Source organism: Urocampus carinirostris, chromosome 10 (assembly GCF_059441175.1).
Source record: "Urocampus carinirostris isolate Australia breed hairy pipefish chromosome 10, RoL_Ucar_1.0, whole genome shotgun sequence".
In the NCBI taxonomy this organism is placed as follows: Eukaryota; Metazoa; Chordata; class Actinopteri; order Syngnathiformes; family Syngnathidae; genus Urocampus; species Urocampus carinirostris.
In genome coordinates, this window is record NC_142358.1 from 11,836,921 (window position 1) to 11,849,898 (window position 12,978).

At 42.4% G+C, this 12,978-nt stretch overlaps 1 protein-coding gene and 1 pseudogene across 1 annotated transcript in view; one reads left to right on the forward strand and one right to left on the reverse strand.

Moving 5' to 3' along the window:
- The window catches only part of dhx40 (DEAH (Asp-Glu-Ala-His) box polypeptide 40), a 14,332-nt gene extending 8,149 nt beyond the window's left edge, over positions 1–6,183 (forward strand). Inside the window, exons 10-17 of the mRNA XM_088344926.1 lie at positions 1,277–1,357; positions 1,435–1,592; positions 3,341–3,455; positions 3,540–3,648; positions 3,730–3,824; positions 5,214–5,283; positions 5,375–5,603; positions 5,682–6,183. Of these exons, the coding sequence (XP_088201052.1) occupies positions 1,277–1,357; positions 1,435–1,592; positions 3,341–3,455; positions 3,540–3,648; positions 3,730–3,824; positions 5,214–5,283; positions 5,375–5,603; positions 5,682–5,803 (979 nt within the window). The 3' untranslated portion in view covers positions 5,804–6,183. The remainder of the gene's footprint in view (positions 1–1,276; positions 1,358–1,434; positions 1,593–3,340; positions 3,456–3,539; positions 3,649–3,729; positions 3,825–5,213; positions 5,284–5,374; positions 5,604–5,681) is intronic.
- Positions 6,184–12,267: 6,084 nt separating this feature from the next.
- On the reverse strand, positions 12,268–12,429 carry LOC148357722 (U2 spliceosomal RNA; annotated as a pseudogene).
- Between the last annotated feature and the right edge of the window lie 549 nt (positions 12,430–12,978).

Sequence of the window (12,978 nt, forward strand, 5' to 3'; positions counted from 1 at the left end):
GAAAATGGCATGCAATTATGTTGGGAATTTAATTGGCTAACCTATGTGTCAATTATCATTTAAATCGTTACTACTGACTTTTATTGAACAGGCCCGTATAGGCTAACGCGGGCTGTGGATAGTGATAAAAAGCCTGCTATTGGCCGACAGTGGTGTCAACCAAAAGGTTAGAGCGTAACGACCATATTCGTAATATTTTCAATATCTGTTATTTTTAAAGGGGAGTTTTCGAGTGAAACTAACAGATTCCTACAAAGAACGTCCAACGAAGCAGATATACTCTTGGGCGGATTTGTTTTTATCTATCGGCATTGTCACGTGTTTTGGAGAAAATATTTTTCACAGTTAGATACTATGGATTGAAAATAATAATTAAAATAATTAAGTTTCGGGAATCTTGTTTCAGACTGATCTTGATGTTTCTGTGATGAGCATATTTAGAAATGGTCATCATATCTTTACAATCATATGTCGCATGACGAATTTTAGTGACATCTTAAAGACACGTATTTGACTATCAACAGTCCAGTGGCCTGCCAGCAGGTCCTTGGAACGTAAAGGGGTTAATTACCTTTTTCGTTTGCCTCAATCTTAAAAGTGCAGTGTCTATTATTTCTCTACTAGATGTTGCAGTATTGTGTCAGCAACCAAAAACGAGTGCTAAAAGGCACACGGAAGAAAACAGGCTACAAAGACCAAAAGAGTCCAAATAGCCCCATTTTTCTTCTCCTTTTGTTTTTTTGCCGAGCCTTTTGCAAGCTGTTGTTTTTGTTTGTTTTTTTAAGCGGTACGTACCTATAGCAGCAAGATTATGTCAAATATGTCAGCTATTATGTCAAATTATTTGCTAATCTTTTTTGACGTAATTGCATTTTTTAAATGCTTGTTAATATGATGGTTTTTGTATTATTGCTTATTATGCATCGGCTCGCTACAACGGGTCAGGTGTATCGACATTTCGTTCTGTGTACATTGTTACAAAGAATGACAATACAAAGGAAATTATTATTATTATTATTATATAAATAAATTTTATTTTTTGTTTTTTTAATGAATGCAATTTTTTTACCATTTGGAGGTGCTAAATACTACACACAGTCCCTTAAAAATACGTCTTTGACACCAAACAAGAATACCGGTAATTAGGATAACACAAACATGAAATCAAATTTAACTTTTTTTATATAACAGATGTGAATGATATGAGCCATCTCTGATTTAAAAAAGAAAAATGGAAACAGATTTTATTGTTTAGCCGTTGTTATTATCTCCAAAGGTTTCCCTATCTGGACCCACCAGAAGAGAGGTTTATTCTTGAAGCGCTGAAACAGCTTTATCAATTTGATGCTATCGACAGGTTGGTTTGTGCACTTATTGCATATTTTTGTATTGCACAACAGTGTTAGTTGTCACATGGGGCTTGTTATCTGCCAGGAGGGGTCGGGTGACTCGCCTTGGGGAGCTGATGGTGGAGTTCCCCCTGCAGCCGGGCCTCACCAGGGCCCTGCTCAAAGCTGCCTCGCACGGATGCCAGGACCTTCTCCTTCCGGTTGCTGCCATGTTGTCTGTTGAGAATATATTCATCCGCCCTGGTAAGGTTACTATGCATCAGATATCAACAAAATGACCAGTGTTGGGCGCTACTGAAAAAAAGTAATTCGTTACAGTTAATAGTTACTTTATTTTAAAGGTAATTGCGTTACCCCAGAAGTAGTGTGTTACTGTGAAAGTAACTACCCAGTTACCAATTACTGCAAATACAGAAGCCAACCCCCTAAAACTGCTTAAAATAGGCACAAATAAAAGAAAACTTGTACACCAACTTGTGTAAGCGGTGAAGCCTTCATATTTCTTGGCTTGTGCAATCTTAAACCTTCCAAATAAAACAGCTGAGACACTTGATATCAATTTTGTCTTTAGTCCTCAAACCACTCAAAGATTTCCCTCTTAATTTCTGGGTAATGTCCAAAACGTTTTCTTTTTTCTCAAGGTGTGGCATATTGCAAAAATGATTTTACAAATAAAAAAAGAAATGATTTACTGTACTTACGTTTACCCCATTGATTTTGTTGTTTCTGTATAAGCCACCCGTTGCTTACCATCCGCTACTGGTCACACACAACCAAATATCCACATATAAACTGACCTTCTGATTTCAGTACAGGAATCCCTTGCTGTACCACAGTTTGTTACCTCTGTGTTCTACATTCAAATTGGCAAAACAGTTGCCACGCCCCTTTGCTGCTCGTCTGCTTTTGTGTCAATGACATTACAGTCGGAGTTGTACACATTCGTAAAACAGTTTACGACCCACAAAAGCACTAAAAGGCATAGAAAGATGCTTTGTATTAGAACAAAGTAGGAATTCTTGACAGTTACTCTCTGGCGCTTTCTCTCCCAAAAATGTTTAATGATGTAAAAAAAATGTTTTTCTAGGACAGAACCTGGAGGTAAATGCAGTCTTCCATAACGTCCACATGATGGCGACAATTTATCATATAAACTGGATCATGTCCTGTTCCATACAGTTTTGCAATGAAATAGCAAGATTATTTTTAGAATTTAGAATTGACAGTACCGACATTATTTGTAAAAAAAAAAAATACACTTTATAAAGAACAGTACTTTTTTTGTTAACCAAATTATTGAGCCTCTAAATTCGGTTTGTTCTTGAGTAATACATAAATAAAGCTTTCTTTTTTGCGGGTTTTGACTATCGTGGCACATTTTTGGAATGCAAACCCCGCAAAAAAAGAGGATGCTGTACTATATGTGAATATGGCTTAGATGTGAATATTTACGGTACAGGGAATATCAAGGATGAAAGTTAGCGCCCTCGTATTATGGGCTGGAGACAGCGCCTCTGTATCTGTATTCAGTTGTATTTTGTAGGTACATATGAACACGCCCACCCTTTGTGTTGCTGTTGGTTTGAAGGAGGAACCAAATAAGAACAGAAGACATTCTAATATGTCATTTTCCTTTAAAAAGTAGCGGAGTAACGCATCATGTTGTCATGAGTTACAAAATATTAATAATGTGTTAACAGTACTAGCTACAAAGAAAAGTAATTGCGTTCCACGAGCATATTCCTTTGTAACACTAACCACCTAACACTGATGGCGACATACAGTTACACAAGTGTCAACTGTAATACAATAAGGAAACTCTAATACTCTGCCTTAACTTTGAGTTATTAGAATGCCACTTCCCTGTTTGTTTATTGGTTTCCTTACATGACGTAACAATCGTTCCCTTTGTTTAACCTTGTTCATTATTGGGTAGTGACAAATCAACTAAAAAAAAGCCTTGCAAACTTCATGCTTCATATTACATCCAGGCCACCCAGAGAAACAGAAACGAGCCGATCAGTCTCACAGAGAACTTGCAGCTAAGAGTGGTGGTGTAAACGACTTTGGTACGCTTCTCAGTGTGTTTCAAGAATGTAAATCCAGGTACTGGTAGTAAAATACGTTATTTTCTATACTATAATCTTCTATTCGAACTGCTTTTTTTCTTGATATTTGTGTGTCCGACAGCGAAATACCATCAGTGTGGTGCAGGGATAATTGGATCCACTGGAGGGCGCTCAAATCTGCCTTCAGCATTGAGTCTCAACTACGTGTTATCCTCCTCCGTTTGCAGGAGGTACTGCACAGGAATTATTCGAAATCTGTGATAATGTGTGTTCTTTTGCACGTCGTGTAAATTCCCCGTTTATCATTTCAGAAAAGAGATTTCCCCTTGGAGAAATTTGATGGCAATAAAAACGAACTATTCAGACTGTGTCTCTGCTCTGGATATTTTACCAATGTTGCCAGAAGGTAAAAGCAAAACTAAATGTACTGTAAATGATTACTATGTAACATCTGTATTTGTTGCATTTTTTTTCCTCAATTTTAGTTTTTCAGTTTGGTTTAATTGAGACCAATTATTTAGATTTTCAATTCTAAGCCAAAAACTGTCGTCATTACAGAAAAAACATCAGTAAATTTTTGTATTTTTGACATTTGTACAGCATATAGGAGCAAGTTAAATTATTGCTCGCGGGCCACATGCCACCCACCAGGCTTCTGAATCCAGCCTGCCAAATGATAAAAATATGATATGTATAAAATGTTTTTTAAAAGTGCTACTAATAAAAATGTGTTGATTTAGTGCCACTCTTGTCCTTAATGTCCCCGATTTTCAAATAGCTGGCTACATTTTCCTTTACATTAAAGTAGACAGTTTTAATTTTATATATCAAAATATTTCATTAAAAGATAACACGTTTGAGCCACTGGTATTGCATTTTGAATTTTTACAATGCATATTATCAAATTAAAGGTTTAGAAAAGTAACTTAAAGAAAATAAATATACGAGTGCAATAATTCGGAGTTTTTCAAAACCAATTTGATGAAAGGGTCTATTTACAGAAAAAAAAGGATTTCTTACAAAATGTAGACGTCTGCACAGTTATTTATTTATAAATACATTTCGCTTCTGCTATTCTAAGAAAAAAAAAATTGTTGGTCTTTTTGGGGTATTTAATTATTTTATACAAAGTACTTTTAACAAAATCAGACAAATGCAATCCTTGAGTAGTCTCATTTCACCTAGAAGTATTTGCATGAGAGTTTAAATTATATAAAGAGATAACATTGCTGAATTGGATACTAATTAGCATTTGTGGCAATAATCACCCTCAACGCTGCAAAATAAAACACTGGTTACCATTCTTAGACGAGAATGTAATGACAAGGGAGGATTTACTTCCTTTTTTTCACATAATATTACTTATTTTTTACTAATCTTAATTAGTTTTTTTAAACTGTAGTATTTTATCTTGTAAATGTTTTTGCACCATCAGGATGGGACTTTTTTGCACGACTTCTTTGCAATTAAAAAAAAATGCTTGAAAATAAAATTGACCGGCCTACATTATCTTTTTTCGTCGTGTATTGCTCAGGTATCAAATTAAAAAAGGTATCGGTTGATAAGAAAAAGGCCTGGCCCTTTTACCAGATTATTTTGCCCATCCCTGGGAAAGATCTTACAGCACTGATGTCATGGCTTGAATAATTAAGGCATAAATAACTTGTTTACCGAGGAACTGGCTAATAATTGATTGTTCTGGAAAGTGTAAAGAAGTTATCCGAATTAATATTGAGTGGTTTACACTTTTTAATGTAATTCTAAAGACTTGTTTTTAATTTTATACTTTGTACAGATCTATCGGGAAAGTGTTTTGTACAATGGATGGGCATGGGTCCATGGTTCACGTTCATCCCTCATCTTCGGTAGGATCATTGAAATATCCTTGATTGCAGTCTGTCTTGATCAACCCATTTCTCTTTAGTGACGTTCTCTGTGTCCTGTGTCGTTTCTCAGTTGTTTGAGAAAGAAATGGAGCTGGATTGGATTATTTTCCATGACGCGTTGGTGACATCACGCGTGTATGTCAGGACTGTATGTCCCATCAGATATGACTGGGTGAAGGATCTGCTGCCTAAACTGCATGAGGTAGACGCTTATGAACTAAGCAGTGTGGCAAGAGAGGAAGTCACTGATGAGGAGGTGAACAAGTGGGAATCGAGGGAGGCTGCCAAAAGGCTATCAGGTCTTTAGAATGTTTTACGTGTACTGTACATTTCAGGGAAGTGCCACCTTGCATGCATTGACATGTGTTTTATTTCAGAGATTTCTGTTGAGGACGCCTTAAAGAAAGTGGAGAAGCGAAACAATGACCGTAGCGTCAGTGATGCACGCGCTCGATATCTTCAGAGGAAGCTGCAAAGACAACAGAATAAAGATGTATGAGATTTCATATGTCCGATCATTGAGGAGAAACTGTGTAGATACTAGTTTATTTTCTTTTTAATATGATCTGAAAACATATTTCCATATGCATAGATCATATGGACATGGTTAATATTGTCCAAAAATGTTTGTTTTTAAAACATCATGACAATAAATATTTTTATACATTTTTAAAAGATGTTTTTATCTTTCTTTAGACAAAGTATAGATATTTTTTCATCAGCGAATAGGAGAGGGCGAAAAAAATCCACTCACATGTCCCAATTCGTACATGTGTAATCCAAAACTAATTCTGTTATGATGGACACTCTGCTTACAATACAAATCCAGAGAGTATTATCTTTATAAAAGGGTTTGGAAATAAAACATTTTATACATTGTGTGAATGTGCCTCAATAATGGTTACATACTTAACGTTCTGAACATTCTAATGATGCAAAAAAAAGAGACCAAGTGATCTGCGATTCTTTCATTCACAACAGCGCATTTTGCACATCACAGTGATATAACATTTTAGTTTTTTCTGAGACCTCATACCTATTTACTAAAGAAAAATGGCTATTATTACATTTAAAAAAAAAACTACATAAATCATTCTCATTAGGATTTCCTCAGCATTGTATGTTAAATAATTCCAGCTTAGATAAAGTACATTAATGAATTGACTTCATTTTTTTTTTCGTTTTTTATACGGCAAGTCATTTCGACAATAATTTGAAAAATTTGGGAAATTATTTTAACCCCTGGCCTCATGCTAGCTCATTATTTTTTTATATATTTATGTTTAACAAATAATTTCATCAATATAAAGTTTAGATCAGTGTTTTTCTGCCAGTGGTGATTTGACATCTGCATGACATCTCTGCAAAAAACATGTAATTGTTCAATATCTTTGTTTTCTTCCTGTGGTCAGTCGAGTAACTGTAACATTCAATATCAATAGGTGGAGCAGATTACTATATATTTTTTCTTTAAATATACTAATTATCTGTCATTAGGTAGATTAGTACAAGGACAACTTACTTTGTTTGATAGAGATTCATAATAAATAATAATGAATAATAAAATAACTACAATAAAGTAGGAATCTTGCACTCAATTTGATTATTTTACAAAAAAATATTAGGACACAGCAGTGGTAAGCGCGTGTGCGGCACAGTTCTGAGGTCATGCGATCGAAACTCCTGTGTGGAGTTTGTATGTTCTCCCCGTTCTTGCGTGGGTTTCCTCCCACATTCCAAAACCATGCATGTCAGGTTAATTGGCCGGTCCAAATTGTCCCTGGGTGTGAATGAGCGAGCGAATTGTCTGTCCCTGTGTGCCCTGCGACTGGCTGGCAACCGGTTCAGGATGTCCCCTGCCCACTGCTAAAAGATAGCTGGGATGGGCTCCAGCACCCCCGCGACCCTACTGAGGATAAGCGGTGCAGCTGATGAGATGAGATCTTTCTAGAAAGACGAGATAAAGATTTTGTGAAACTTAAAAATCAGGTTAGGAATAGTCACAGTTCCACTTCAGGATGGTGAGGTGGGATTGGGATTGGGGGGGAAGTTGCGCCTTTCTATCTTCTATCTTCACACCGTGCGCCCGCTGATGGCATTTGTGGTTTGGAGCAAGTTGGACATATCCAAGAGTTAGCACCCCTCATGATGTCAACTGCGGACTTTGACGCGGGAGCACATCGAGCGTGGAATCCTCTACTACACGTGCAGCAGAAGAGGGCACAGGGGATGGGAAGTTGGTTCTTACATACGGGACAGTTCTTGTTAGGGGCAGTTGGGTGTTGGGTGATGGCGCTATTTGTTGGGGGGTTGGCGCTTGGTTGGCGGGGTTGAGAGCTGGAGGAGGTTGGGGGGATAGCAGTTGACGATTGCTGGGTGAAAGAGATCGCTGGGTTGAGGCAGTTGGAGCAAGTCCAGTGCGGGGATTTGTTGTACCGGCTGACCTTAGTGCAGGATCTGTGCGCCCAGTTATCACAGGAGTCGCACTGAAGGGGGGCGTTGTTACGCTGTATGACTCGAGGACAGAAGAAGCATTTGGTCCCTTCAGGCGGAGCGGTTGGGGTAGATGAAGCAGGAAGCGATGATGAAGGAGGATGTGATGATGGTGCAGATGGAAGCCATGATGAAGGAGGGATGATAGATACGGTAGAAATTGATGCAGAGATGGGGCTGCGACAAAGATCACAGAACTAAGGGCCCTAACGAAAAGACTCCGCTGCGATGTCCTGCTACTACAAGAAACAAAACTTGGCTGTGAGGATCCCACCCCATTCCTCCCGGGCTATGATGCCATCCGCCTTGACCGCCCCTTCAGTGGAACCAAAAACCACAGAGGAGGTGGCCTCCTTACGTACATTCTCCATGGTATCCCATATTCTGTAACCCCACCAGCCAACTCCGGTCCTGCTGAAATGCAACAAATCCTCATACCCACTGCAAGGAGGTCCCAACTCTCCCTTAACAATATTTATGTCCCCCCTGCCTCATCCTCTTACGCGGGCCCACCGAACAGCCACGCGGCGTGGCTACCTTGTCTACCCACGGTCCGGGGCCTAATATCCAGAGACTTCAACGCCCACCATCTTTCCTGGGACGACCTTGTACAAGCCGATACCAGAGGCCAAGCCATCTACGACTAGCTGGAAGACAAAGATCAGTATCTCCTGAATGATGGCTCCCCAACACGCTACTCCCATCATCTGGAAAGAAGTAATCTAAGCGCCCCAGACTTAACAACCACGGATCCGCTCACCGCAGAATCCTGCAGCTGGACCCCCCTCGTCGAGCTCTCCTCTGACCACCTGCCGCTTCTGGTTAAATGGAAAGAGAAGTTCAAAACCGAGCCGGAAAGGCGGCGAGTCACACCTAACTTCAAGGAAGAGGATTGGGGGAAGTACAAAGGAGCTATTCTTCGAGACCTTCCCAACATTGGTCTCTCTGCGCCCCCAAAAGACTTCCTCGACGCATTCACCGACCTCCTCAAAAATGCAGCGGAAGAAGCTGTCCCCAAAAAAGTCTTCCGCCCAAACAACATTCCTTGGATGAATGGGGAATTAAAACAACTCATCAAGGAAAGGAATCGGCTGAGACACAACCTGAATGCGGCTACCGGAAATACCTACCTGCAGAAATGCAGAGAAGTAGCAGAGAAAACTATCGAGGCTAAACGCACTGCTTGGCATCTCTACCTCCAAAAGATTTTGGAGACCAAGGACTCCAAACAAGCTTGGGCCGTGGTGAAGTCACTATCCAGTCTCCCATCACAACAAACCAATGAATCGCTCAAGTATAACAACCGTGAATATGCCTCAGACAAGGCCAAGGCGACGGCTTTCGTCATCGAATACGCAAGAGTGAGTGGGCGCAAGAGTGATAAGTCGAGTAGGAGGACCGTACGAGGGCTTCGAAGAGATGCGCGTGGACTACAGGGTTCCCCTCGGCAATGGCTCGAGTGCCCATTTACTCTTGATGAGCTATGCCGTGCACTCCACAAACTCAAACCAGGAAAAGCTGCTGGCCCGGATGGAATTGCCCCTGAGATGCTAAAATATCTGCCCCCAGCTGCACTCCCCATCCTTCTCCAACTTATCAACACCAGCTGGACCACACAGTGGTGCCCCCAGTCCTGGCGCACAGCGGAGATCATCCCGTACCACAAAAAAGGCAAAGACCCTCAACTCATCGGGAGTTACCGACCAATCGACCTCACTTCAACAATCAGCAAAACTATGGAACGACTCATCGTGAACCGCCTGTCAAAATGGCTTGAGGATCATGGGATTCTGAGCCCATGGCAGGCAGGCTTCCGGAAAGGCCACTGCACCACTGACCAATGCCTCAGATTGTCTCAATTCATCATGGATGGGTTCCAGTCAAAACAACATCTGCGCTCTATTGCTGCCTTCTTCGATTTCAGCAAGGCGTATGACCAAGTGTGGCGTGCCAATCTCCTCCAAAAAATGCTGAACATTGGCGTACCTCTTCGGTTTGTTGAGTGGACTAAGGCCTGGTTCACCAATCGTACGGCACGTGTGAGGGTTAATGGGACTACGGGACGCTGCCGGACGTTCAAAGAAGGCCTCCCCCAAGGCTCGGTATTATCTCCACTCCTCTTTACCATCTACATCAACGACCTTCTAGATTCTTTCGAGTCCTCCACCCTCGTCTCCGGCTATGCTGATGACTTGGCGCTGGTCTGTAGCGGCCGTGATAAAGAAGAAGTGGCGGTGAGACTAGAGTCAGAGGCGGCCAAAGTCAACCAATGGACCACTATTAATCATCTCACCCTCAACACGGCAAAGTCAGAAGTCGCCTTCTTTTCCATGGACGCTGCGGAATCCTCTTGGTGCCCAAACATCACTGTAGGGGGTTCGAGACTCAAGATGAATCCTACTCCTACTTTCCTGGGGGTTCGATACGATCGCCGACTGACCTTCAATGAGCATGTCCGGCACTTGAGCCAAGTCATGAAGCAACAATCCAATCTCCTGCGACAACTGACCGGCACGTCTTGGGGATGGCGGCCCTTGGAGATGCGGACGATCTACATTGCCACCGTCAGATCGCTCGCTGAATATGCAGCTCCTGGCTGGGCGCCCTGGGCCTCCAACACCAATATCCAGAAACTGAAGAGGGCACAATCGGACGCGGCTCGAGCAATTACGGGCCAACTTCGATCTACTCCCATCGACGCTGTCCTCCATGAAGCCCAGCTCCCACCGCTCTCCTCCCGACTTCAGCTTGCCAGCCTTAGGAAAGCTGATGAATGGTTCCACCTCCCTCCCAACGATCACAGGAGAGTACTCCTCCAAAAGCACGGTCCTAAACGCCTCAAGAGAGAGGACTGGTGTAATTCCACAACCCCCATTTTATCCTCTCTCAACCTCACACCAGTGGACTCGGAGTCTGTACATGACCCTAATATTCCGTGGCCTTTGGCGCCCCCACCACCCATCCATTTCACCCCCGTCCCGAAGTCTGCATCCCCTTCCCAACAACTTGCCACTGCAGAGGAAACACTTGCGGATCTGGGCCCGACCGACTTGTATATTTTCACCGATGGTTCCACCCTCAACGGTAAGGAGAATGGAGGAGCCAGAGTGGTCATCTTTAAAGGCAACACACTAATCCACTCCTGGCATGCGCCAACCGGGGCCTTTATCAGTTCTTTTCTGGATGAAAAGTCTGCCATGATCACCTGGCTAGACTACAATAACGACTGGTCCTCAGCCTCCATCATCACGGATTGCAAGTCCCTCCTCCAAGCTCTCTCCAACCCTAATGTAACAGACCCCTCCCTCCTGTCCCTTAACTCCTCAATTGCGGCCTTCTCCCCATCCGAGAGTATCCGGCTCATTTGGGTCCCGGGTCACTGCAACTTCCCGGGTAACAACCTTGCAGACGAGCAGGCTAAATTAGGTTAGACCCACAAACTCGGCTCGCCATTATTCGCAGGAGCTGCAACCCCCCCCATCTACCCACCCACGTCTCATTTCTCTTACCTCTTCCCACCACAACCCGGAGGAAGAATCCCAGCTCTCAAAGAAAGACCTTGTCGATCTTATACGATTCCGGTCCGGTCATCACCCCTCCCTCCGAAGATGGCAACATTTGACAGGGAAATGTGAAGACGATCGGTGCCGTCTCTGCGGTGAGGACGAAGAATCGGCCGAGCATCTCTGGCTGCGGTGCCCTGCACTCCAGTCTGCCCGATACCACCGCCAGCTGGGATTCTCCTTTGGAGAACTACGGAGCCTCCCACAAGCGAGTCTAGCGCTACTGAGGATTATCCTTAGGCGCCTTGAGTGACTCAACAACAACAACAACAACAACAGCAGCAGGTTGAATTGGCCGTGAGATGGGTGGGTGGGGTCACTTGCGTGGGTAAGGTTTATTGTTCTATATTCTTTATCAATTATCCATTATCTGTTATCGGTCAAATCATAATACGCTACAAAGCCAAGGGGTTTGGGGTTTTTAAGGGTTATTGTTCTATCTTCGTTATTCATTATCCATTATCCGTTATCGGTCAGTTCATAATACGCTACAAAGCCTAGGAGCCGGGACTCTTACTCTCAGCCAAAAGGCCAAGCTAAGGTCCTAGCCTTAAAGCCTTGCTGCGATCATTGCGAATGCACCGTTCCCGGAGGTACTGCAATACTGGGCCGATGCCCGATGCACGGAGTGGACAGAGCAAGCTCTTATTCCATCTCCTGATTGCAAAAATCAATGATCATGGCAGTTCGTATCTCCCCTGCCACAGTTGCTGTAAGTTCCGCGAGTGTATCTACATGGGAAATCGGATGGGGTTTTGGGGTTTTTAAGGGTTATTGTTCTATCTTCGTTATCCATTATCCGTTATCGGTCAGTTTATAATACGCTACAAAGCCAAGGAGCCGGGACTCTTACTCTCAGCCAAAAGGCCAAGCTAAGGTCCTAGCCCTAAAGCCTTGCTGCGATCATTGTGAATGCACCGTTCCCGGAGGTACTGCAATACCGGGCCGATGCGTGGAGTGGACAGAGCAAACTCTTATTCCATCTCCGGATTACAAAAATCGTGATTTTTTTACATGTACGGTATGTTCATAATCACAGTTGACGGGGCCGAGTTAGAGTGCTAGCTATTTTCAACACTGATGAAAAATAAAGGAAAATAATCTTTAGGCTATATCGCAGGTGTCCAGCTAGTGCGTTATTGGTTTACTTGTTTTTATTTATCCATCACAAATATTTTCAATGATTCTAAGATTTTGACAAACAGTTGAATTGCAAGTACAGTATACGTGAAGTACTACGGCATACCTGTCAACCTCCACGGCTCCATGCCCGTACAAACTGTCGTATTTTCCCGTACAAAATACAAAATAATTGTACACCTTTTTTTTTCAAAATGATTCATGATGGGAAATCCCCAGGCGGCAGACGCATGCGCACAGTAACATCAAACCGCTCGCTTCGCATGCAACGAAAAAAAAATGATACCGAGATAGAGGCTTCAGCGGCGAACCCCTTTTGACTTGATTGATTTGCCGCTTCGTGATAGTCGGTGTATATCGGATAGTACCCATCATTGAAAAATTTGCGTTTTCCGTAAAGATTTCATTGTACGTCGTACTCGTCTTAAAATGCATAAAAAACGTACTATGTACGGCAAAACCGTACAGGTTGACAGGT